General features: G+C 49.6%; 1 protein-coding gene across 1 annotated transcript in view; it reads left to right on the top strand.

The window, feature by feature from the left end:
- Positions 1–27833, top strand: part of LOC119967914 (coiled-coil domain-containing protein 162-like) — a 208669-nt gene that overhangs the window by 76297 nt on the left and 104539 nt on the right. The window contains exons 13-20 of the mRNA XM_038801010.1: positions 775–892; positions 3253–3412; positions 7069–7207; positions 16320–16473; positions 17380–17475; positions 19662–19826; positions 21470–21690; positions 23728–23866. Coding sequence (XP_038656938.1) covers positions 775–892; positions 3253–3412; positions 7069–7207; positions 16320–16473; positions 17380–17475; positions 19662–19826; positions 21470–21690; positions 23728–23866 — 1192 coding nt within the window. The remainder of the gene's footprint in view (positions 1–774; positions 893–3252; positions 3413–7068; positions 7208–16319; positions 16474–17379; positions 17476–19661; positions 19827–21469; positions 21691–23727; positions 23867–27833) is intronic.

The raw sequence follows: 27833 nt of genomic DNA, 5'->3' as shown, positions 1-27833 counted from the left end.
ACAGCGTGAAAATCTGGAGTGGAAACTCGGCTGTGCTTTTGTGACATACTCGCCAGTATGAACCGGTCTGAACCAGATCCTCTGACAAACTTTGGGAAAATGCTGCCCACGCTACCTCAGCCCTCAGATAATAGTGAAAAAACGTGACCGATTTCTGGTTGATTGGCCCGTGTGCCAAGCGTAAAAACACATGGACCACATAAAATTAGGGCCAATTGCATGGTTAATGGGCTAAATTTCCCTTTCAATTGGGTAGAATTCTGACTCTCGCATGTGCCTGACTTTCCAAAGATCGCGTGAGGGCGCCATGACATATGGACATGCGCCTGATGTCTTGTGCAATTTCACGTGTGTTCAGGTTGGGCTTTTGCCTACCCAAGCGAGATTGATAAAATTCAGCCCTTACTGTCGATCTTTTCGTCCTACGCTCACCAGCACAGATATAAGGATGCCAAGGTCAGGATTTTCCAGCCCTGGAGCGGTAGGTCCCACCGCAGCGGATGCAGTGGGCCATTCCAAATTCCATTCACTTCAGGTGGATTCTGGGAGGGCTGGAACATTGCGGCCCAAATCCCAAAGAAATTTGGTGTTCTTACATCTCTAAAGATAAGCGCTAGATAAAATGCAATAATGTGCACAGCCTAACATGAAGGCCAAATGTGGTCAATTCCCTGCAGATGTTGGAGATCCGAGATCTCAGATGGTACAACAGAGTACAAGTTTGACATGACTTTATAATGATTCTGCATCAACAAGTGTTTCTATTTAATTCAGGAAACTCCATCAACGTCCTCGCAGTTTATTGTCTGCAGATGGAAGAACATTCCTTAATTTGTGGTTCATTCCTCATTATTCTGAAGTGCTTATTATGTTTAAAACCCTGGAGGAAAAGGTTTGTTTTCTTTTAAATAATATTTTTCTGTGGCATTGGACCTCATATCTGAAATACATTATAAATACAATTATGGCAATATATTTGGTCTTCCTTTCGGAGATTCTGGGTTTCAAGTTGTTTTAAATGATCTACTTTTGAATTCATAGTGGGTATGATCTACCTGAATGGGGACAGAGCAGCAAGAATCACCCCACACGCTAATGCCTATCCGGATAGATCGAGGGCCTCTCTCGCCAGAATTCCTCAGTGCAGTGAGAGACCAGGAGCGGGATTCTCCCCTACCCGGCGGGGTGGGGGGTCCCAGCGTAGCTGCCCGGCCAACCACTCCGGCGTCAGGCCTCCCAAAGGTGTGGAATTCTCCGCACCTTTAGGGGCTAGGCCAGTGGCGGAGTGGTTTCCGCCATGCTGACTGGCGCCAACGGCCTTTGGTGGCCGCCGTCCGGGCTGGCAGAAAGGCCTTCGCGGGTCCGCGCATGCGCCGGTGCGTCAGTGGCCGCTGATGTCACGACCAGCGCATGCGCGGTAGGGGTGTCTCTTCCGCCTCCACCATGGTGGCGGCCGTGGCGGCGGCAGAAGAAAAAGAGTGCCCCCACGGCACAGGCCCGCCCGCCGATCGGTGGGCCCCGATCGCGGGCCAAGCCACCGTGGGGGCACCCCCCGGGGTCCGATCCGCCCGCGCCCCCCCCAGGACCCAGGTGGCTCTACCAGGATGGCAGTGTCATGATGCCCAGATAGCACCAGCAGTGCCAGGGTACCACACTGTACAGAGGGCATGCGCCTGGGGGCCTTCAATCCCCTGGGAGACACCCATGAATGTCTTTCTGTCTGGTCCCCGTTTTTGGAGACCAGTGTTGAACAGTACTCATCCAAGGTCGCCAAGGCAATGGGGTTAGATCCCATGCCTTGGTTAGATCTCAGGAACGCATACAGTAATAGAGTGAGACTAGCTGTCTAACTCTAATATGCAGATTTGCCAGAAAGTGATCGTGCCCACAATGGACAGGATTCACATTGCAACGTCTGGCGAGATCGGGTTAGATCTCACGAGGCGTGGCGAGCCAGATTGGTCCCAGAAGTGGGACCGCCCGTCATCTACCGGCCATGTTGTGCGCTCGCACTGCCTTTCGGGCACAATGCGACCAGTAGATCCCGCCCAGTATTTACCTTTCATTCTATTTCCATTTTATTAACTTGGGCCCTAATCTCTAAGCTCCAGTGCAGTGTAACTGGGAAAGATGCACTGGGAAACTTCCTGCCTTCCAGAGGGTCCCAGGTAAGTATCACGGAATTGCCTTCCACTGGGCAATTTCCCTGCACTGGGAACCATCCAAAATTCCATTTAAATTGCAATCTTCGGAGGGTTCCGATTGTTACCCTGAAAAAGTTGGAAGAATTAATTCCACTCCTGGACAACTATTGTACAGACACACGCCAAACCCCTCACCGGACTCCTCCCATCCCCCAACTATCACCAAGGGACTCCTTCTACTCCTGACTAATATCCTCAGGACACTCCCTAACCCTCAGGCACACCCCCCTCCCCCAAACCGTACGGGACCCCTCCCACCCCACCCAGGTACTCCACCAGCCGCCAACTACCTCTCCAGGTCCCTCCCCCCCCGGCAACTGTCCGACTCTCCTCTCCCCCATCGGCTGTCCGACAGATATCACATTCATTCACTGGATGATGATGGTTTAGCCCTCCTTATTTCAGTGATTCCATTTCTGGCCTATAGAGGGCACCTTACCATACCTTCACACCATTCACAATAATCCCAAGAACTGCTTCAGTGAACTGTGTTTTTCAAGATCTGTTTACTATTCCTTTTGACCATTTAGTTTTGAAATTTGTCCATAGAATCCCTATAGTGCGAAAGGAGGCCATTTGGCCCATCAGGTCTGCACCGACCCTCTGAAAAAGCATTCTACCTGGGCCCGCTCACCTGCTCTATCCCCGTAACTCCATGGCCAACCCATCTAACCTCTACGTCTTTGGACAATAAGGGGAAATTTTAGCAATGCTAATCCACCTAACCTACCCATCTTTGTGACTGTGGGAGGAATCCAGAGCACCCGGAGGAAACCCACGCAGACACGGGGAGAACATGCAGACTCCGCACAGACAGTCGCCCAAGGTCGGAATTGAACCCAGGTCCCTGTCACTGTGAGGCAGCAGTGCTAACTGCTGAACATTTTTTGTGCCTAAAATCTAATGAAATTCTCCTTTTAAGCGAAGGATCATTGGATGAACATCACTGAGGTGAAATATTAGGATAATTGAATTGGGATGACTCTTTGTGGAATTCGGATATTGTCTGCTAAAAGTTTGACTTGTTTTGATTCTTTCGGCCTCTCAGGTTTGTCAGAGAGCCTTGTACCAGACTCTTGAGATTGTAGCAGCACTTCATGATATTTTCGCATACTTGTGCTGCTTTGCACGGCTTGGAAACTCTCCTCCGATTGGTTCTCAGAAAGTGCAGCCACTGACAGCAGAGTGGGGAGGCCTCGAAGGCATTGGTAAGCCACAAAAAGAGAAAACAAAAAAAGGTTTGTTGAGACTTTGTTAGGTGTTGCTCAGAAGGAAGTCACCCAGAATGTCGGGTCTGTCAGTGAAATGAGAAGAAAACACTCATAAAACACCTTCATAGCAGAAAAACACTCTAAGGTGCTTCAAAAAGGAATAATTGAAATAAACTCTGGCACCAAGTCAGAGATATCTGGGAGGGTGATCAATGTAGCTTGAGCAAAATGGTGGGTTTCAAGGTAAGAGAGGTGGTGGAAGAGTTTAGAGAGGGAAGGCCACTATTTCGGGCCTTGCCATCTGAAGGCGCAACTACCAGTGGTCATGTGAAAGAAGTGAAAGGATGCACAACAAACCAAAATCAAAGGAACTGGAAGTTCAGAAGGAAAGCGCTGGAGGTCCGGAGGATGTTACAATGGGAGGGAGAAGCAATGTGCGGTAGTCACCACTGATGTATTATATTGTATATATAGGTTTTATGGTAAGACCCCTGTACTACAGGTACGGGGGTAGATCCCTGCCTCCTGGCTCCACCCAGTAGGCGGAGTATAAATATGTGTGCTCTCCGTACAGCAGCCATTTTGTCAGCTGCTGTAGGAGGCCACACATCTCTGTGTAATAAAGCCTCGATTACATTCCACTCTCGTCTCGTCATAATTGATAGTGCATCACAAGGCCATGAGGGATTTAAAACACGAGGGACAGGATTTTCAAAGTGGATTTGGGAACCCAACCCCTGTATAGATTCCAGGCCTCGACCTGGCGCCTGAACTGCGACACTCTCATGATGCTATTTTTAAATGTAAATGTGCTGAGGCAAGCATGCCACCCAGTTAGAGACATCAAGTGCCTCTCTGAGGCGGGAGCTGCCTGCCTGGTGTCAATGGAAAAGGCAAGCGGCAGCCATGTTGGGAGCTGCTGTCTTGCTGAAAGGTACTGGCAGCTCAGGAAAGGACCAAGAGGATAAAAATGCAGTAAAGTTGCCACGGACAGCATGTTGAGATGGAGCTCTAGATAACACCTCAAATTTCACAGAGAATCGCAGATGGAAACAACCTTCCTTTTATCCGACAGCGGTCCGGACGGCTATGCACTAACATGCACCAGACTGGTCGGTCTGGTCCAGAGAATAGATTGAAAATCCATTTCATTCCTACTGGTTAAGAGAAAGCAGCTTTTCCATTCCCTCGCCCTTACAGGACCTTTAAAAATGGCAAACTGTTCCTGATGTGGCAGGATCCACTCATCCCAATAGATCACTATTTGATAATGATTGGACAAGATGGCTGAGACCAATTCTATCATAGAATCAGAGAAAGGTTACAGCGCAGAAGGAGGCCATTCAGCCCATCTTGTCCATGCCAGCCCGAGGACATCCAGGTTCCCTTTCTAATCCCACCTTCCTGCACCCGTTCCATAGCCCTGTAGCTTTGCCCATTTAAGCTGCAGATCCAGGTACTATGAAAAGAGTTTAGGGTCTCTGCCTCCACCACCAACTCGGGCAGCGAATCCCAGACTCCCACTACCCTTTGCGTAAAAACGTTCTTCTTCATGTCCTCTCTACACATTCTGCCACTTATCTTCAATCTATGTCCCCTGGTTCTAGAATTCTCTGCCAAGGGAAACTATTTTATATTGCCCACTCTATCTCTCCCCCTCATAATTTTGTGCAACTCAATTAAGTCACCCCTCAGCCTTCAATAGCCCCACCCTACCCAATCTGTTCTCATAGCCACACTTTTCTAGCCCTCGCCGGATTCTTGTAAACCACATCTGCAGTTTCTCCAGAGCAATAATGCCCTTCCTGTAATGTGGTGACCAGAAATGCCCACAACTTGTATCCTTCTCCCACTGCCTAGAAACACCAATGGTTTGGACATTGGCTGGAAAGAGTAACATAGGCTTATTTACCTCTCCTGACTGAGCAATGGGGCTGGTTTAGCACAGATGGGTCTGGTTTAGCGCACTGGGCTAAATCGCTGGCTTTTAAAGCAGACAAGGCAGACCAGCAGCACAGTTCAATTCCTGCACCAGCCTCCCCGAACAGGCGCCGGAATGTGGCGACTAGGGGCTTTTCACAGTAACTTCATTGAAGCCTACTCGTGACAATAAGCGATTTTCATTTTTTTTTCATTTCAATGCTGCCACCAATTACAGCAATCTTCCCGGTCTGTTAGCATTGGGGCCTCACGGTAGCATGGTGGTTAGCATCAATGCTTCACAGCTCCAGGGTCCCAGGTTCGATTCCCGGCTGGGTCACTGTCTGTGTGGAGTCTGCACGTCCTCCCTGTGTGTGCGTGGGTTTCCTCCGGGTGCTCCGGTTTCCTCCCACAGTCCAAAGATGTGCGGGTTAGGTGGATTGGCCATGCTAAATTGCCCGTAGTGTAAGGTTAATGGGGTGATTGTTGGGTTACGGGTATACAGGTTACGTGGGTTTAAGTAGGGTGATCATTGCTCGGCACAACATCGAGGGCCGAAGGGCCTGTTCTGTGCTGTACTGTTCTATGTTCTATGTTCTATAAGGCACAAAACAGGGATCAAACCTGGGACTTCCATGATCCTTATGGATCAGTATTACACCAACTACAACTGGAATACCAGCACAGGTTTATAACCAGTGTTGTTGGGTACCATATAACACCGACAAAACCTGTTACATACTTGAAATAATGATCATATAAAATAGAGAGAGCGCAGTATATAAGGGTAGCTTGATGGGTTCAGTATTTAGGTGCTGCACCACAGATTGATAGAGGCAGACTCACATAGTTAGAATAAAAATGTCCTCTCTTGACTTTGACACAGCCTGGGCTAAATAATTTTGCCGTCTCAATCCAGTTCCTAACAAGCATCCGTCCATAGCACAAAACTACTTGCAAATGACCCCAGTATTCAGTATATTGACAGTTTCACTCAGAGGGGGGGAGTAATAACACTGGAAAGATGCACTTCTAGTGCAGAGCAAGGGGTACTCTTCTGAGGTCACAAATAAACCATCGAAGCGAAAGACTGTCAATTTGTGCTCGTGGTTCCGGAGGGGGCAGCACGGTGGCTCAGTGGTTAGCATTGCTGCCTCATGGCGCCAAGGTCCCAGGTTCGGTCCCAGTTCTAGGTCACTGTCCGTGTGGAGTTTGCACATTCTCCCCGTGTTTGCGTGGGTTTCGCCCCCACAATCCAAAGATGTGCAGGATAAGTGGATTGGCCACGCTAGATTGCCCCTTAATTGGAAAAAATGAATTGGGTACTCTAAATTTTTTTTTTAAATTGTGCTCGTGGCTCCATCTAGATTTAGTTTTAGGCCTTAGCCTGTGAAAAGCAGCGAGTTGAACGCTGTGTGATTTACACAGGCCTCAGAAGAACACCGTTTTGTCCTGTGCCAGAATCGCAGCTTCAGCAGGAAGCTCTGATCAGGTTGGTGGACAACCGTGCTTCTCAACTGGAGCAAACTCTGACACTTGGGAGAAAAGAGGGGAAAATAAAGTGAAGAATAGAAATTGATAAACAAAGAGAATAATGGACACGATTATCCCCCAATGATAAATATGTGGTATTTATGACTGACGTCCCAAATACCGTACTAAACTAAATTCACTCAAGTTATTGTTTGTCATTTATTGTCTATTTACTATTTTGCTGCTTCATATTGGGACAGGTTCTGAGCTTCAGGAGATTCAGTCTCAGATCGATAACCTTCAAAATCCACGGGATCCTGCCACGGTAGCGAAGCTTCTTGTTCTCAAAAGAGAGGTCATGTTCTTGCAGTTTGATGCTGCTGTTCGCCATTTAATCAGGTAAAGAACATCTTCGATGAAGAGTCATTTTGAATGGTAATCTTATTGCTGGTTGGTTACTGCAAATTGTGAAGTTCTGTCTAGAGAATTAGAAATATAATTCTCTTCAAAGGAAGACTTGCCGCTCACATATTCAGGATGTCCCGAAGTGATATTCAATGAGCGGTATTGACACTAGGGAGTTCTGAGGAACAAAGGGACCGTGGCATGTTTGCCCCTAGATCTCTGAAGGCAGACGGGCAGGGGACTATAGTGGTGGAAAAGGCATACGTGAGTTCAAGGTGAGGGGCTGTTGGTTTAGGTGGGATCTGAGGAAAAACTCTTTTACCCAGAGGGTGGTGACGGTCTGGAATGCGCTGCCTGGCAGGGTGGCAGAGGCAGGCTGCCTCACATCCTTTAAAAAGTACCTGGATGAGCACTTGGCACTTCATAACATTCAAGGCTATGGGCCAAGTGCTGGTAAGTGGGATTAGGTGGACATGTCAGATGTTTTTCACGTGTTGGTGCAGACTTGATGGGCCAAAGGGCCACTTCTGCACTGTGATTTTGTGACGTGCAGACTTGATGGGCCAAAGGGCCACTTCTGCACTGTGATTTTGTGACGTGCTTAACAGCCAATGGGTGCTTTTGAAGTGGTGTAGATAATTCAGTTCCAATGTAATGTCATTTAAGTCCACTGGGATGTGTTCCCTTGGTAGTTCATCGATATGTAGTTGGATGAAGCACAAGCCATTAAACTCTGTGTGTCTGTGATGGAATGTGAACCCTCTACAGAGAACAGTGGGTACAATTCTCCGGCCTTGTTCCGCTCTCCCTCGAGCGAAAGGAGGCCGGTGAATAGCGGGAGAGGCCGAAAACGAGAGCCGCGCCCGGCACCAAGTAGTTTGTGATGCAACCGGCCCACTCCAGTAGGTGGATTTGGGATCTCGCCGTAGCGTGGCCAAGAACCAATTATCACCACTTAAGCCCCATTTCCACACAATCAACAAGAGTCACCCCTTATCCTACAGCATCCCATCATCCATCGGCCTCCCCAGCAAGTGGTCATGCTGGTGCCGATTAGTAATCCTTTTGAAAAACGTGAACCTCGCAGAAGGGGTTCTGTGGGGAGCCGAGGAGGTGAGTAGCCATCTTTACTCACAGGCAAAGAGCCCGGGGACGCTGGGCTTGCCATCTCAGTGCATGGCGGGGGGGTGGGGGACCCTCAGTTGGTGCGGCTGGGGGTGGGGGACCCTCAGCAGGGGTGGGCCGCCATAGGAGTGTGGGGGGAGGTGCTGGGAGGACAACCGCACTCGCCACCACCATACCAATCCCTGGATCGTGTGTACCCATTCTGGGGGCAACCTTTGTCCCTGCCCCTCTGTCCAACCGACCATCCATACCCCCCACCAACTGCCAAGCCTCTCGCCATGCGGCTGAAGCCTATAGCTAATAGGAAATTGGCAGTTGAGATTAAGTGAACACTTCACACAACTCAAGTGGATTCCCGTGGATTGGCGGGTGATCTAGCATGTGAGAGTCATTGCCGAGCATCCCAATCACACTGTGATTCCTGGACACTGCGGGAGGTAACACCTCAAACACAGCAGCTAACATCCGAAACCCAGGGCATGGGACACAGCTCCGGGGACACGGCCGGCGGGTGTGTGAGTGCAACGGGGAGGGGACCAGTGCCCGGTCCAGGTGATGTTATGAGCGGGTGTCTGGGGTACAGGGTCGGGGATCCGGTGAGGGAGGCCCACTGCACCCGGGAGTCCATGGACAGGGCGTTCTGGCGGGGCGGGGTGGAGTCCCAGATTGGGAGCCACCATCGTTTGTCAGTCTAACATTCTCTCCCAATTCCTTATAGATATCGGACGCTATGGAAGGGATTTCAGACCCAGCACAACTTGTCTTGGTGCTGCTGCTGCTAGGCTGGGCAGATGCCGGAGACGGCGACAGCAGCAGCGTCTGCAGTTGTTCCAGGCAGCGGCCCATGTGCCGGACCCCGCCCCACACTCTGAGGACCTGGTCACCCATCAGGCCAGGGAGGAACCCAGAGGCGGAGTCCTGTGACAGCCTAGGGTGTGCAGCCATCACTGGTCATTCGAACAGGTGACGGACAGGGTGTGCCACAGGAAGCTCCACCTCAATAAGGACTAGGAACCACCTGGAGGAGGAGGAAACTCGCTCCCGGTGGTCTTCAAGGTCACTGCAACTCTGAACTTTTATGCTTCAGGATTCTTCCAGGGCTCGAGTGGGGAACTGTGGGAACATCTCTCAGGCCACAGGACACAGGCCACAGGTGCATCCGACAGGTCACGGATGTCCTGTTTGTCCACGCCGAAAACTACATCAACTTTGATATGTCCAGCAGGATGCCCAGGCAGCAGGTTTCTCTGCCATCGCCGGTATGCCCCAGGTCCAGGGTGTAGTAGATGCCACGCATGTTGCCCTGGGAGTGCCCTATGTTAACAGAAAGGGGTTCCACTCACTGGACATCCAGCTTGCGAGTGACCACCACCTGAAGATCATGCACATGTGTGCATGCTTCCCTGGGAATGTGCATGACAACTACATCCTAGGGCAGTCGGTCAACCCTGGCCTCTTCGACGACCAGTCCAGCATGGCTGTTCAGCTCTTTGGGGATAAGGGTTACCCACTGAGGACCTGGCTAATAATGCCAGTACAGAGGAGGGGGGAATGCGATGTTCCGGGGGGGTGCGGGGCAATGCCTGGAGAGATGGGCCCAGGGTTCGGAGGGCGGCCTGCATTGCAGAAGAAAGTGACAAAAGCATCACACTGGTTGTGCACAAAGATGTTTAAAATGTAATACAATTCCCCACTCTCCCGATGGTGCTGCACCCTCTCACCCCCTACCTACCCCCGCCCCACCCTGTTCTCCCTCTCCCAGTGCCCTCTGTGATCCTTGACTTACTTAGACCTCCAGCTTTACTACTATGTCTCGGCATGTCCCCAGGATGCACATCAGAGGTGGAGGCAGCCAGCTGCTTACCTTGTCCCATGGCCAATTTAGCCATGGGACAAGGCTGGTTTAGCTCACAGGGCTAAATCGCTGGCTTTTAAAGCAGACCAAGCAGGCCAGCAGCACGGTTCGACTCCCGTACCAGCCTCCCCGGACTGGCGCCGGAATGTGGCGACTAGGGGCCTTTCACAGTAACTTCATTGAAGCCTACTCGTGACAATAAGCGATTTTCAATTTCATTTTCATTTTCATTTCAATTCCCCTGACGGGCATCCTCTACGAGCTCTGGGGCCAGAGGCCCCCGGCTCACTTGTCGGCGGCTCATGTTCTGGGTGTTGGTGGCCACCATCGCCACTCCATGGAACGGGTCTGGGATGATACCCAATCCCCCCTCCCTCCTCCTGGTCAGTGCCCATAGAGCCCTGGGGTTCACCTTGGTACGGCGGGACAGCTGGTTCGGACCCCGGCTGCCCCTATGCCAGCCCGTGGTGGTTTCCCATGGTCTGCACCATTGTGTTGATGCCCACGGCGATGCTCCTCAGTGACTGGGCCATGCTCTGCAGCGCCTCAGCCATACCTACCTGTGACTGGGACAAGCTCCGCAGCACCTCGGCCATTCCCATCTGAGAACGGGACATGTCCTGCAGCACCTTATCAAGGTCAGCCTGTTACTGGGTAACATCTCCCAGCGAGTCGGACATTCTGTCAAGGCCCTCAGTCATGGCGTCACAAACTATGCAATGCCTTGGACACCTTCATTTATAGTGCCAACGTCATGCACCAGGCTCTCCGCTACAGACGTCACTCTAGCAGTGTTGGTCTTGGAGCCACACGTTGTAAGCAACATCCCCTGTGCCCGTAGCCTCTGGGACTCCTCCAATCGGATATGGACCTGCTGGAGCATCGCTGACATCTCCTTCTGAATGTCCTGATTGCACCCTAATGTATCCATCAGCATCTTCCACAGTCTCAGCATCAGGCTGGGACCCAGCTGGATCCTGGGATATCCCTGCCTCCACCTAATATACATCAGCAGCAGTGTGGTGTTCACCAGATTGTGCCCCAGAAACCTGACCACTAATATTTCCCACCAGGGTGCATGTATCTGCGCTGGTGGAGGGTGGGGATTACAGAGAACAGAGAACAAAGAAAAGTACAGCACAGGAACAGGCACTTCAGCCTCCCAAGCCTGCGCTGACCATGCTGCCTGTCTAAACTCAAATCTTCTACACTTCCGGGATCTGTATCCCTCTATTCCCATCCTATTCATGTATTTGTCAAAATGCCCCCTAAACGTCACTATCGTCCCTGCTTCCAACACCTCCTCCGGCAGCGGGTTCCAGGCACCCACTACCCTCTGTGTAAAAGAAGCTGAGACGCCGCGATTGTTTCTTCCTCTGAGCTCCCCTCCGAGGTGGTCTCCTGGGAAACTGGAAAGGGTGCCACCCGGGATTGGCTGGCATCGTCGTCTGGAGGACCTGCAGGACAATGGACATGTGGTCAGTGGGAAGGATGGGTCAGTCAGTAAGGCAATAACAACTCATGTTTGACAGGCCCTCTGGTGGAGCCCAGTGGTTCCTCACCTCTGCGGCATCCACGAGCCTCCGTGTGGGTGACTGCCCTGTCCTTGGCCACCCCAGCACCTCCAGGGCACACTGCTCGAAGGAGGTGAAGATTCTTTCTTTTTTTTTTCTTTTTTTAATTAATTTTTTTTTTTTAATTACTTTATCTTAGTTACACAGCCAGGGCTCAGAGTGTGGACAGAGGCGAACCCCTAATCCAGCTCCTTGCCTGCTCCAAAAAACAATTCAAATTGAATCCAATTCATGGTCCCCATAAAGGAGACATACGCGATCAGAGCCAAAAGGCTCAATCTACGCTTGATCTTAGCCAAAAGGCCGAGAAACGATAAGATTCTTTTTTTTTTTAAATATTTTTATTCTCCCCCTCCTTTTTCACATTTTCTCCCAAATTTGCACCCACCAACAATAAACAATAATCAGTAACAAATGCAATGTCAATCCCCATATCAATAACAATGATCCCATCCTCCCACCAAACCCCAAACATTAGCCCGCATGTTAACATAAACAAATAACAAAAAGGAATCAGGAATCACCCATAGTCACCATTAACACATACAGTTCCCCCCTATATAAATACTGTGGCTACAACAGCAGGTCCTATGGTGAGTATCTCACTTCCTGACTCCGCAAAGCCTGTTCACCACCTACGAGGCTGATCCACTATCAATTAGGCAAAGACCAGAGTAGGATGTAATCGAGGCTTTATTACACAGAGATGTGTAGCCTCCTACAGCAGCTGACAAAATGCTGCTGTATGGGAAGCACATATATTTATACTCCGCCTACTAGGCGGAGTCAGCAGGCAGGGATCTACCCCCGTACCTGTAGTACAGGGGCCTTACCGTAAAACACATATATATATACAGTATATACATCAGTGGTGACTACCACAAAGGCACGAGTCAGGAGCGTGATGGAATATTCTTCACTTGCCTGGATGAATGCAGCTCCAAAAGCACTCAAGAAGCTCAACACCATCCAGGACAAAGCAGCCCGCTTGATTGATAACCCTTCCGCATTCACACCCTCCACCACCGATGAACAGTGACAGCCGTGTGTACCATCCAGAAGAAGCACTGCTGGAACTCACCAAGGCTTCTAAGGCAGCAACTTCCAAATCCATGACCACTACCATCTAGAAGGATAAGGGCAGCAGATACCTTGGAACACATGCACCTACACATACATACATGCAATTACAGCTCCTCACACACTCAAAAGCCACGGCAGCATTTCTTGTTTACAGCAATCATCCACAAATGGCAATGCGATAATGCCCAAATCACCTGTTTTTTTGTCAGCAAGAAGACGGGGGGCCAGATTCTACGATTCTGAGGCTAAGTGCGGAGGATCTGTGGTGTTTTGCGTGGAAAATATCGGCGACGCCCCCTCACCGATGCTGCAACCGGTGAGGGGCTAACAGCCACGCCACGTAAAACCCCCGGCCTCCACAAAATAAACGGCAAGAGAATGGCCGGGTCAGTGGCCGCGCATGCACACGGTGACGATCTGCAGCGGTCCTGCCGTTAAACATGGCGCTGGCCGTGCCGGACCCGACCTGCCAGATAGTGCCCCCTCCCACCCACCCCCTGATCCTCCCCCCCCTGTCCCCCCAGCCCTCGCGGAAGACCTCCCCGGCCAGCAGCACAGCTCCCATCTGACTATGGCGGCGCTGGACACAGTCTGCAGCTGGCACGCCACGGCTGAGACCATGAGTGAACCGTGCTGGCGTGAACGTGGTCCATCGGGGGCGGAGCATCGGGGGAGGGCCTTCAGGTGACAGGCTGAGGCCGTCCCAATGGCATGCGGCCATTTTGGAAGCGGCGGAGCATTGAAGACCTGGGTCAAACAGACGCCACCCCCGATTTTGGCGTCAGAAAGGATTCTCCACCCGGTCACTGATTACGAAATCGGCGTCGGGGAACCAAGAATCCCTCCCAATACCTGCAATAGTTCACTGCTCCCTCGGGACTGCACTGTAAATGAAAATTGCTTATTGTCACAAGAAGGCTTCAAGTGAAGTTACTGTGAAAAGCCTCTAGTCGCCACCTTCCGGCACCTGTTCGGGGAGTGCCAGACTGGATTTTTGTGGACTGGAACATTAACTCAGACACCTGTGACTCAGGAGAGCTGAAGAGGGGTGAGAGGTGACTGGTGTGGACCATTAACACTGGCATTGGCCTGTTGACTCACACACGCACACACCTACTCACACACTTACCCCTACTCACACACTTATAGAAATATTCAAGCCTGGGTAAGTAACTTGCCATTTTATTTACCACTTTAATATCACAATTAGCATGACTCACCTGAAAGCAATGATCACTCTGACATGAGACTCAATCAAAAAGGCTTGAAAGAATATTATCCTGTTTTTCAAAAAAATATGTAACTTGTCTTAATCGCTCCCTCATTTGTAACTGAATCGGGTCCAGTGGTGTGTGTGATAGTAAACGGATCATTTATCTTTCTGTATGATTTATTGTTTAGGAGAGAGAGCCAGGCTAGAACCTGATCTGCTTCATGACAGGGAGCCCAAACCAACACCCAACTAAACCGTCCTTTGGAGAAACACTGTAGATATTTTATTGTTTTACATAAATGGTAGAACCATTTAATTAGTGATTCAGCACCAGAATATTAATATATATCTGTCCATTTGATCAATGACACCTGATTGTTCATTAGTTAGTAACAAAATGAGAGAGTTCAGTTAATACCCTGAATCATAAGAATGAACCTCAGGCAGTTTCGATATGCCACCCGAACCCAAAGATTAATTTCTGGCCTGAAGCTCACTTTTGTAATGTATTATTATTTGTGTAATATATATCATTCTTTTAAATTACATTTTTTTTTGGGTCAATTATTTTACTGACAGCAACTTTTTGTTCTGTAACAGATTTTCAGCATTCTCCACAGCCGTTGATACTTATGATATTCATAGTAAATGTTTTATTAATTTCTGCGATGTGGGTGTCGCTAGATAAGCCAGCATTTATTAACCATCCCTAATTTCCCTTTGAGAAGGTGATGTTGAGCTGCCTTCCCTGTGGTGTAGGTACACCCGCAATGCTGTTAGGGAGGTCATTATAGGATTTTTACCCAGTGACAGTGAAGGAACGGCGATATATTTCCAAGTCAGGATGCTGACTGACTTGGAGGGGCACTTCCACGTGGTGGGGTTCCCAGGTACCTGCTGCTCTTGTCCTTCTAGATGGTTGTGGCCGTGGGTTTGGAAGGTGCTGCCTAAGGTGCGTTCCTGCCGTGCATCTTATACATGGCACACACGGCTGCCACTGTGTGCTGGTGGTGGAGGGAGTGAATGTTTGTGGAAGGGTTGTCAATCAAGTGGGCTTCTTTGTCCTAGATGGCATCAAGCTTCTCGAGTGTTGATGGAACTGTATTCATCCAGGCAAGTGGAGAGTATTCCATCACACTCCTGACTTGTGCCTTGTAAATGGTGGACAGGTTTTGGGGATGTCATAATATACATCCAGGTATATGATGGTGCACAGACAGGCAGTGATTGACACACAGGATGACCAGTGAGCACACAGAACACAGCAGGCAATCACCAGACAGGACACGACCACTATAAAGCCTGTCTCTCTCTCTCTAAACTGCATCAAACACAGCCCACATAGACCCAGCCTGCCCAACACATCAGGGGAGTCAGAACTTGTGTTATTTGCCACAGGGTCCCTAGCCTCTGATCTGCTCTCATAGCCACAGAATTTATCTGGCTAGTCCAGTTCAGTTTCTGGTCGATGTTTAACCCCCAGGATGTTGATAGCGGAAGATTCAGCGATGGTAATGTCATTAAATGTCATGGGGCGATGATTTGATTCTCTCTTGTGGCAGGTGGTCATTGCCTGGCACTTGTAACTTGCCACTTGTCAGCCCAAGCCTGGATATTATCCAGGTCTTGCTGCAGTTGGACATGGACTGCTTCATTATCTGAGGAATGGCGAATGGTACTGAACATAGCACAGTGATCAGCGAAGACCCCCACTTCTGACCTGATGTTGGAAGGAAGGTCATTGATGAAGCAGTTGAAGATGGTGGGGCTGAGGACACTACCCTGAGGAATTCCCGCAGTGATGCCCTGGAACTGAAATGATTGACCTTCAAACTCCTACAACCACAACCATCTTCCTTTTTGCTAGGAATTAATGCAGGCTACCTGAGAAATAATTTACAGTACACTATCAGCCAATGATGTGTCCTGCATACTTCTTTTTAAATGTAAATTCTCTCTCTGCCACCCACGTAATTGAATAATTCTGCATTCCATCTATCAGCCCATAAATATTGATAGAAATGTGGCTCCTCTGATATAAATGGTCAGAGTTATACGACCTGAAATATGGATGTTTTGTCTGGTCTGACTGAAATGCTATTTGATTTTCATGCACACTGTGTGTTGCAGAATACTAAGCTGTATATTTAACCTTCTTGTTCACCAGTTGTCCTATCACAGTGAAGGCTGCTGGTCTGAAAGCAATTATCGGATTTTCTGTGCTGGTAGTTCACATTCTGACTTGTCTTTTCACAGGGAAACTTTTCTGTCTGCTGGGAATGTGTCAGCTTTTCAAACAGTCACGGACAGTATGTGCCAAGCACTGCCAACCATGAGTAACTCTGTAGTTAGCAGCCTGTATGGTTCATTGCTTCCTCTGCCACAGCCACTGGATGCATGGAATACCAGGGTTAGTATACGATAGGGATCTACCATGTCAATCCTGATCCATAGTGGCACAGTGGTTAGCACAGATTGCCTCACAGCGACAGGGACCCAGGTTTAATTCCAACGTTGGGTGACTGTGTGGAATCTGCACGTTCTCCCCGTGTCTGCATGGGTTTCCTCCGGGTGCTCTGGTTTCTTCCCACAGTCCAAAGATGTGCAGGTCAGGTGGACTGGCCATGCTAAATTGCCCCTTAGTGTCCAAAAGGTTAGATGGGGTTATGGGGTACCTCTGTGTACTCTATGCCACTATTAATAAAGCCGAGAACACTGTCTGCTTTAATAAGCACTCTCTCAACCTGTTGTGCCACCTTCAATGATTTATGCACACATTTTCCCAGATGATTCTGCTTCTGTACCCTCTTTAGAATTGTACCCGTTATCTTATAATTTCCCTACGTTCTTCCTACAAAACGAATCACTTCTCACTTCTCTGTATTAAATTGCATCTGCCACTTGTCTGCCCTTTCCACCAAGCTCTCTTAAGTTCTTTTGAAGCTTGACACACTATCCTCCTCACTGTTCGCAATGCTTTGAAGTTTGGTATCATCCATAAAGGCAATCTTAGGAGACTCCGTCATGGTGTTTGGCGGCCATACAGAGAGAATTTTTAATGAGGGGTGCCTCGTCATTGAAGTAAAACCAGAAAAAGACAGAAACATTCCCGATCCCAACAAAGGGCCATTGGCCCAAAATGTTGGTGCTATCTTCCTCTCACCACTGATGCTGCCTGATCTGCTGAGTGTTTCCGGCATTCTCTGGTTTTGTTTCAGAGTTCCAGCAGCTGCAGCATTTTCCATTTTTCTACTTCATAACTGAGCTTATTTACAGGTTGTCTCTTCCTTCATTGACCCAGTGTTTTCTGTTCTAGGCCTCGGCACTGTTTCCCTGGAGAACCTTCTTAGCAAGGGAAGGATTTGTCCCAGTGATGCTCGGCAACTTTCAAACCATTGAGTATAGCATGCAGGTAGAAGCATTCATTTGGTTGCCTTTTCTCTATTGCGGACAGCACTTAAGCTCCCATAGAGTCATAGAATCATACAGCACAGAAAAGGCCCTTCAGCCCATCGCACATGCGCCGATCAAAAACAACCACCTAACCATTCTAATCCCATTTTCCAGCACTTGGCCCATAGCCTTGTACATCCTGGGATCGCAAGTGCACATCTAAATACTTCTTAAGTGTTATGAGGGTCTCTGCTTCCATCGCCCTTTCAGGCAGCAAGTTCCAAACTCCCACCACTGTCTGGATAAAAAGGTTTTTCCTCACATCCCCCCTAAGCCTCCTGCCCCTTACCTTAAATCTATGCCCCTGGTCCATCCATCAAGGGGAAAAGCTTGTTCCTGCCTACTCAATCTAAGCCCTCATAATTTTATACATCTCAATCTTCTCCCTTCCTCAGTCTCCTCTGCTCCAAGAAAACATCCCCAGTTTATCCAATCTCCCTTCATAGCTAAATCCTGGCAACATCCTGGTAAATCTCCTCTGCACCCTTTCCAGTGCTATCAAACCCCTCCTTTAATGTGGATTCCATAACTGCACACAATACTCGAGCTGTGGCCTAACTAACGTTTTATACCGTTCCAGCATAACCTCCCTGTTCTTTAGCTCTATGCCTTGGCTAATAAAGGCAAGTATACCAGAGGTCTTCTTAGTCACTGTGTCCACCTGCTCTGCCATCTTAATGGGCCGATGTTCATTCACACCAAGATACCTCTGATCCTCGTTGTTTCCCAGGGTCCTGCTGTTCATCATGTATTCCCCTTGCCTTGTTTGTGCTGCCCAAGTGCATCACCTCTCACTTATCCGGATTGAATTCCATTTGCCACTGATCAGCCCGTCTGACCAGCCTGCCTATATCTTCCTGTAATCGAAGACTATTCCCCTCACTATTTACCACCCCACCAATTTTTGTATCATTCGCAAACTTACTGATCAACCCTCCTACATTCATGTCTAAATCATTTATATAAACCACAACCAGAAAGGGTCCCAACACTGATCCCAGTGGGACCCCACTGTACAGAGGCTTCCAGTCAGAAAAACACCCCTCGACCGTCTTCCTCTGCTTCCTGCCACTCAGCCAATCTCGATTTTAGTATTTACATTGTACCTCAGAATGATATGTAACTGGAGATTTTGAAGAACGGGTGTTGAAATAAATAATCATGATATGGAGATGTGGCGTTGGACTGTGGTGAGCACAGTAAGAAGTTACAACACCAGGTTAAAGTCCAACAGGTTTGTTTCGAATCACTAGCTTTCGGGGCGCAGCTCATTCACATCATTTACCTGAGGAAGGAGCTGTGCTCCGAAAGCTAGTGATTCAAAACAAACCTGTGGGACTTTAACCTGGTGTTGTGAGATAAATAACAGACTGTGATAAATAATAGCCGGTACTGGGTCGGAGAATCCCTGGAGGCACGCGGGAATCGCGCCCCACCATCCCGATGCTGGCTTCCCCATTTTCCGGCGCTGATTCTCAGGCACCTATGGGATACCCTCCGCATCGATCTCCGGGCCCCGATGGGCCGAGTGGCTGACAAGTTTGGCCGAGTCCCACCGGCGTGGGTTACTCAGGTCCCACACAGCGGGACCTGAAAGGTGAGTCTGCAGGGGCCGTCCTGGAGGAGAGGCAAGTGGACCCGACCCCCGCCGGGCCCACGGTGGCCTGGCCCGTGATCGGGGCCGACTGATCGGTGGGCGGGCTGGTTCCGTGGTGGCCTATTTTACTCCGCGAGGGGGTCCTGTAGGGCTCCGCCATATTGCCCGAGGGCCGGCGCGGAGAAGGGAACCACCGCGTATGCGCGGAAATACGCTGGCCGTAGTGCACATGCGCGGAATCATGCTGGCCGATCCGTGCATCCGCGAACTCGCGCGGGCTGTTCTGCGCCGGCTGGAGCTGTGGGGACCACTCCGGCACCAACCTAGCCCCCTAGGAAGGGGATCATTCCCCATTATTGGGACCGTTGACGCCGGAGTGGTTGGAGCCGCTTTTCACGCCGGTGTGGGGACAGAGCCTCATTATTGGAGAAGCCCGCCCTATTGCTTTTGCAAGTGTGACAAGAAATATATTGCAGCTGATCACTAAAGAAGCCTATGACTCAGGGGTTATGGCATCTTAGAATTGTTGCCATTTCTCTTTGGTCCAGATGTGCCTGTGCAAACTGAACGATCGTGACCGAAATGTGGCCAATGCTGAACTACTTGGCGTCTCTCTTTTGATGGAAGATGTAATGCAGAATGGGAATGAAGCTTCCCTGTTTACTGAAAAGGATGAGGAGTCATGTGATGAGTCAGCGACCAAAGCCGAGCAGGTAAAATCTTCAGCAATTATATTTTGTAAAATTCCATTCTTATCCCTGGCTGACATGGTTGGTGACTTGATTGGGACTAAGCTGCCCAGTAGGAAGCTGATGGGTTTGGGGTGGCCATTTGGTTTATGTCCTTCCTGGTTTTTACTTTCCGTGACCTTTTCGATCCTGGCAGACTGGGGAAAGGAAATAGACACCTGCCTGAGAAATAGAACATAGAATATAGAACGGGACAGCACAGAACAGGCCCTTCGGCCCTCGATGTTGTGCCGAGCAATGATCACCCTACTCAAACCCACGTATCCACCCTATACCCGTAACCCGACCCCCCCTTAACCTTACTTTTTAGGACACTACGGGCAATTTAGCATGGCCAATCCACCTGACCCGCACACCTTTGGACTGTGGGAGGAAACCGGAGCACCCGGAGGAAACCCACGCACACACGGGGAGGACGTGCAGACTCCGCACAGACAGTGACCCAGCCGGGAACTGAACCTGGGACCCTGGAGCTGTGAAGCATTTATGCTAACCACCATGCTACCGTGCTGCCCTCAAATGGAGCAGATTTATTTCAACAGACGTTCTAGGGACTGCCTCTGGGACTTGTGCACCATTTGTTCTGAGAGAGAAATGGCACAGAACCCTCTTCTGAGGTCCCTTCTGCCAACTTTATAACTCTGGGCACCTTGAGCTAACAAAAGAGACCCAAACATTCAACTGGGACATGCAGTAAGCAATACAACCCAGGTTGTAGTACCTCATTGAGAGTGACTGGGGGTAACAGAGGTGAGCAGAGAAATATATGTCAGTGTTTCTGTGCGTATAGTATAACCATGGGTAATTCGAGGAAATAGTGCACAGTACAGATGTGCACGTTTTACAGTTTGCTTTGCTTATGTTCTGTTGGTCTGAAAGTGTACCTAAAGATATGCTGATATGAAGGCCAAAAAAAGCTGTTTTCAGACAAATGATGAATAACCCTAGGAGCATTCTTATTTCAAAGTACCTGTGCACCATTTTCATTCATTTGTATCTGTTTGAAAATGATCAAAAACTTGGAGGCATGATTTGTGGCGTCAACTCCAATATATTCTACCTCGGAAATGGTAGACTGGCAACCCCAATGAGCATTTCCTCTTCTCGACTATTCTATCACGGGGACAAATTGATTCAATGTCAGCTGCTTTTGCGAACTTCTTTGCTAAACAGCCCCAGTGTAGATTCCTGGGAGCAATTCGATCTGCCCGTCTTCTCATTCAAGGAAAAGGTGGGCGGGCTGAGTGAAAGCGAGTGTGAAATATAGAAGTAGGAACGGTTGTGGTCATTCGGATTTTCCATGCAGTACTGTGATCCTTGTTGGTAATCTCTTCCAAAGACTTGTACAATTGCAAACAAATATGCAAAACAATGAAGGGCGGAGGTCCACTTGGTCAGCTAATATTTACAACAGTATAATCTCATTTTCTGTTCCTATATTATGTTATAAGGAAGCAAACACCTAGTTTGTAGCATCTAACTGTACACAGTTTATGAAGACTCTGGGCCCAACTGAAGTTGCCTATTCTAACATGAAATTTACTCATTTACAAGTGGCTTTCCTTGGTTGAAGTTGATTTTTCCATGATTTTTGGTGTTTACCACAGGAAGTTGCAGTTGAAAAGGAAGATGGGGAACAATCCTCAGTCGGCAACATAGCCCCCCCCATGAAAACAAAGGATCCTATATCAGCCTACATGGCGCTTAAATCCTTCTTAATATTATGGAAACAACTTGAGGTGTTTAAGGAGGAATGGGGAAGACTAAAGCTTAATGTGGAGCAGTTCAACTCTGTGACCCTCTACAAACAATTCTGCAAAGTTTACAGGTAAGAAAGATGAATGTGGAAGAAGAGAATCTGGAATTACATAATTCCAAACTTCAGTAGTACAGTATGCACTAGTTGTATTATTCTACGTTGCAAATTATCTTCAAACCTCTGATAAACTGGACTGAGTTTGCTGCATGCAATTATGTGCTAGCGGAATGAATATTAAACATGAAATTCTTTACCATTAAGGATGCAGTTATAGTCAAATATTTTTCAGATTTGTCACTATTAATCCTTCAATGTTGCATTCCCCAAAACCTGCCCTCTTCCCCAATCACATTACGTTGGGAATGCGCTCAAATTCATGACCTCATTGCCTCCTGTAGGAAAACCTGACAAATTTTTGACTTAACTGCAACCTCAGTGGTAAAGAATTTCAAGTTTAATATTCATTCCGCGAACACATAATTGCATGCAGCAAACTCAGTCCAGTTTATCAGAGTTAGAAGATAATGTGCACCTCATTTCACGTGTCCTTTCTTTACATGCCTAGCACTTTAGTCATACCGGTAGGAAAAAAAATTATGCAGTAAGTAATCAGTAGAATGTGGCAACCCTGCACTTGGGCAATGGCCTCGTGGGCTGTACTCCGAACCCAAATGGGCCGCAGGTTGCCCACCACTACTCCAGCATGAATAGGCTGAATATCTATCTGTTCAATCAGCCCTGTTCTCAATCTGTTGCAACAAGAAGCTCCTAGAGCGGGTTTCCTCATGTGAATTTAGAGTTTAGCATGAGAAATAATCATAATGTCACAAGTAAGCTTACATTAACACTGCAATGAAGTCATCATGAAAAGCCCCAAGTTGCCACATTCCGGCGCCTATTCAGGTACACTGAGGGAGAATTTAGAATGTCAGTTCACCTAACAGCACGTCTTTTGGGACATGTGGGAGAAAACCAGAGCACTTGGAGGGAACCCACCCAGGCACAGGGAGAACGTACAGACTCCACACAGACAATGACCCAAGCTGGGAATCGAACTCGCGTTCCTGGTGCTGTGAAGCAAACATCCAACCACTGTGCTACCATGCTGCCCACTTGATCACAGCAGCTCCTCTATGATGGCCAGATTGAATAGTCCCATCAATTATTTGGTAAATTTAATCTTTCTTATCGTGGCTGTCTCTTGTACCTACAAACACTATACTTTGCAGATTAATATAATAACCTTTATTGGTGCCATAAGTAGGCTTACATTAACATTGCAATGAAGTTACTGTGAAAATTCCCTAGCCGCCACACTCTGGCGCCTGTTCGGGTACACAGAGGGAGAATTCAGAATGTCCAATTCACCTAACAATATGGCCGGGATTCTCCAATCATGCGGCCAAGTTCTGACGCTGACATGAAAGTGGCGTCAACGGGCCTCACCTGGCGGCTATCCACCCCTTCCTAGGGGGCTAGTATGACGCTGGAGTGGTCTCCGCAGCTCCGGCGCCCGAAAGCCGGCGTGCCACAGCCGGCTCGAGTTCGCACATGTGCGCCATGGTAGGTGTGAGTTCGTGCATGCGGTTGGGTTCCCGTCTCCGCGCTGCCTCTCCTACAGGGGCCCGGCGCGGAAGAACATAGGCCCCCACGGAACTAACCCGCCGGCCGATCGGTAGGCCCCGATTGCGGGCCAGGCCACTGTGGAGGCCCCCCACGGGGGTCGGATCCCCCCCCCCCCCCTACCAGGACGGTCCCCGCAGACAGAACTCGGAGGTCTCGCCGGGTGGGGCCATACGTAACCTACGACGGTGGGACTCAGCTGAACTCGGCGGGCACTCGACCCGTTGGAGACAAAACTTTATTATATTAACTAATCCCTAGCCTTTTGTGTTTGGAGAGTCCACATCCATTTGCAGCTGGGTAATACCTATAACTATCTGGTGACTTAGTATATTTGTTTTTTTTATCAATGATCAGACCTTAAGAACAGCTTCTATGAAGGAGAACAAATTAACCTCTTTCAGTATCAAATGTCTTGTGCAACTTGGACGTTTGTTCAATGCTCTGCCAAAAAAATGAGTGAAACTTTGCCCTCTGTTCTAGATTGGAAATCATGTACCCAGCTATGAATGTAATAGCCAGTCGGTTAGGCATAGGAGATGAGTATGAAAGAATGATGATGGAAAACCAGCCACTGCTCCCGCCAAAGGGAACGTCGGAAGTGGAAATAAAAACTCTACAGGTATGTTCGACACATCTCAGTAAAGGTGCAATTTGGTTTAGGTTCCTTTTCATTAGGCATGCTGTTTTCAAAGTGTTTTTCCCCCATAAACAGTTAATTATTTCATTTGGCTCTCACGGCTTTCTATTTAATTCAATCACAGTTGCCAGAATTTTTATTAATGCTTGCTGTGCTGACAGGAAGCATGGCTCTCTCCACATTTCATTACCAGTTGTTAGGTCCATACACACTCCGCTGTAATTATTTAATTCCGACTTATATATTATTTATTGAAATCCTGTCCTCAATATTATTTATTTCATTCCATGGTTTTGATACCTGCCGAGAAGTTCAGCCAGCTGCAGGGAGTCAAAGGGTCCGCCATTTTAGTTAAATAAAATGGGCAGGATTTGTTTGGATCCCGCCGCTCACAAAGTCGGGTAGTGGGGGAAGGGATGATATTGGCAACACTATAGACATTCAACACTCCATGGAGTGATAATTGGCTGGAAGCAAGACTTCCATCCTGTGGTGAATGTAACTCTGTAATTCACACTGTATTGTATATACATGAGACCATGCATTTGTAAGCGCAGTTGTGTTGCCCGACCACTAGGGGGAGTAGCACTGGGAATGCTTAGGAGTTTGTACAGGATCCACCCTTGGCTCCGCCCACGACTCCTCCCCCTGGACTGCTGTATAAATACCAATGCTCAGAGCCAGTCGTTCAGTTCATCGAGAGTTCAACGCGGAACAGGCTGGCTCTGTTGTAAGTAAATTAAAACCACTGTACATATCTTAAAGCACGTGTCTAGTGAATTGATGGTTCCATCAATTTAATCTACTTAAGAAACAATCAGGATCAATCATGGAATCAGCCCTCAAGCCTGAGCGACTGGAACTCGACCCGCAGGATGCAGAGGCAAAATAAATTTTTTCTCATTGGCTGCGGTGTTTTAAAGCCTACCTGGCGGAAGCAAGCACAGCCGAAACAATGGAGGAGCAGAAACTGAGCCTACTGCACGCGAGGGTGAGCCACAGAATCTCTACTCAACTAAACTGTGGTGGTTCGTATAGTGAAGCCCTAGCGCTACTCGACAAAATGTATGTGAGGCCTGTTAATGAAGTCTATGCACGACACGTGTTCACTACTCGCCGCCAGCGGCCTACAGAATCGCTCGCAGAATTCCTGAGAGAGCTTAAAACTTTATCTAGTGACTGTAATTACCAGGCGGTTACCGGGGCAGAACATAGAGAACTTGCTGTACGCGATGCCTTTGTTGCGGGCCTTAGGTCAAATTACGTGCGCCAGCGACTGCTGGAAAAGGGGGCCCTAAATCTTGAAGCGACTGTTGAACTTGCTGCCACTATGGAGGTCTCCTTTCGCAGCCTCACCTCGTTCCCCGCGGACCCCGCGACCCCATCATGGGCCCCCGACCAGCGACTCCCCCAGGCCTGCGCTGCACGGCCACCCAGCCACAATGCTGCCCCAGCCTGCCACTTTTGCGGCCAGAATCAGCACTCGCGGCAGCACTGCTCGGCCCGCAATGCGACCTGCAGCAGCTGCGAGCGAAAAGGACACTATGCCAGAGTGTGTCTGGCGAAGAAAGCCCCAGCCTCTAACCCTCCCACGGCTCAAAGCACTCGTTCCCTGAATTCACAGGCCCGCAGGCCCCGAAATGCTGCAGCCTGTATGCCGACTCCGCCCCCACCCGACATGTGCGACTCATGGGGGCAGCCATCTTGGCAATCCTCCTCCATGCGGCCGGCTATGTGCGACTCATGGGGGCGGCCATCTTGGGATCCATCCCCTTCAAACTCTGAAACTCATCTCGACGACTACGAACTCAGAGGGCAGTCATCACGGGGCCACTCCAGCACAGCTGATCGAGCCGCCGACTACCCGCAACTCAGCGCAGTCACTCTGGACCAATCGCGCCCGAAGCATCTGCGAAACTCGATGACAGAGGTCCAAATCAACGGGTACAGCACGCCATGCCTTTTCGACTCCGGGAGTACTGAGAGCTTCATAAACCCAGATCTGGTAAGACGCTGTTCGCTGCCCGTATTCCCTGTGCGGCAAACTATCTCTCTCGCTTCAGGCTCCCACTCTGTCCAGATCCAGGGGCGCACCGCCGCGACACTGACAATCTGAGGCGCTAGCTATGCAAAATTTCAACTCTCCGTCATAGATGAGATCTCCCGCTTCCCATTTGCTATCCCGTGCCCCGATATGACCTCCCACACAGTCATTAGGGCCCTGCATAGCATCTTCACCCTGTTTGGTTTCCTCAGCTACGTGCACAGCGACCGGGGTTCGTCCTTCATGAGCAACGAGCTGCGTCAGTACCTGCTCGACAAGGGCGTTGCCTCGAGCAGGACTACCAGCTACAACCCCAGGGGGAACGGGCAGGTGGAGAGGGACAATGCGACGGTCTGGAAGACCGTCCTACTGACCCTCCGGTCCAGGAATCTCCAAGTCTCCCATTGGCAGGAAGTCCTCCCAGACGCACTCCACGCTATTAGGTCCCTCTTATGCACAGCGACCAATCAGACCCCTCACCAGAGGCTCTTCATTTTTTCCAGGGGTACTACCAGGGGGGTCTCACTCCCGGCATGGCTGAGGACACCGGGCCTGGTACTCCTGAGGAAACACATCAGGGCGCACAAAACCGACCCTCTTATTGAGAAGGTGCGCCTGCTTCACTCCAACCCCCAGTACGCCTTTGTCGAGTTCCCCGACGGCCGTCAGGACACCGTATCCCTCCGGGACCTTGTACCCGCCGGGTCCAGCATCCCCTCTATCACTACAGATGCACCCCTCACCCTACACCCCATCCTGCCGCTCCCTCGGGCTCCCGAACCCACTAGCTCGCTCCACCTGTTCCGCGCGCCTGCACCGGCTAACCCCCAGCGCCCTCAGTCCCCAGTCGAACCAGACGGATATGGAGCTCGGACGAGATCTTCCCTGGAGTCCGCCATCGTACCCTAACCCACAACACCCGTCCAGCCACCGCAAGAGGCTGCAACCCCGGTGCTCCGCAGATCGCAGCGGACAATCCGACCACTGGACAGACTCAATTTATGAACCACCACCCCCGCCAGACTTGATTTTTTGTAGGGGGTGAATGTGGAGAATGTAACTCCGTAATTCACACTGTATTGTATATACATGAGACCATGCATTTGTAAGCGTAGTTGCGTTGCCCGACCACTAGGGGGAGTAGCGCTGGGAATGCTTAGGAGTTTGTACAGGGCTCCACCCTTGGCTCCGCCCATGACTCCTCCCCCTGGACTGCTGTATAAATACCAATGCTCAGAGTCAGTCGTTCAGTTCATCGAGAGTTCAACGTGGAACAGGCTGGCTCTGTTGTAAGTAGATTAAAAACACTGTTCATATCTTAAAGCACATGTCTAGTGAATTGATGGTTCCATCACATCCCTCACTCATGCAGAAGTCTCAACTCGGGGAGCTGTGTTGGCCCAGCAGTGCCACTGGGAGTCGTGGCCACTGCAGGGACTACAGACAGAGCCCAGTCTCAAAGTGCTGGAAGCCCAGAGCACAGGTAAGTTGCTGGGGTCTCATGATGGGGACAGGAGTGGAGGTCGAGGGCCGGGTGAGGGAGAGTGGCAGGCGGCGGGGGGTGGGGGTATCCCATTGAAAAGGCAGGAGGTTGCGAGGGAATACCTGGTGGGTGGAGAAATACCTTGGTTGGAGATGTGAATTTGGAAAGGGGGCCCGTGAGGGAGGCACCCAAACCCCCCACCCCTCTGCCCAAGGCCAGAGCAGACTAAACAGCCAGGCACCCCCGTCCTTGACCCTTGCCCCCCTACCGCCCTATAAAAATCAAGTCAGGTCGGAAGCAAAACTTAAGTAGCCACTAGTTGGTCACTTGAGGGCCTCCACTTGGGTAAGGGCAGGAGTGGCTGTGGGCTTCACCCACAATCGTAAAATTTAAGACATATTTTAGGCAGCGGGACAACCACT

Source organism: Scyliorhinus canicula, chromosome 6, assembly GCF_902713615.1.
Source record: "Scyliorhinus canicula chromosome 6, sScyCan1.1, whole genome shotgun sequence".
NCBI classification, from domain to species: Eukaryota; Metazoa; Chordata; class Chondrichthyes; order Carcharhiniformes; family Scyliorhinidae; genus Scyliorhinus; species Scyliorhinus canicula.
This window is presented reverse-complemented; position numbering and strand designations above follow the sequence as displayed.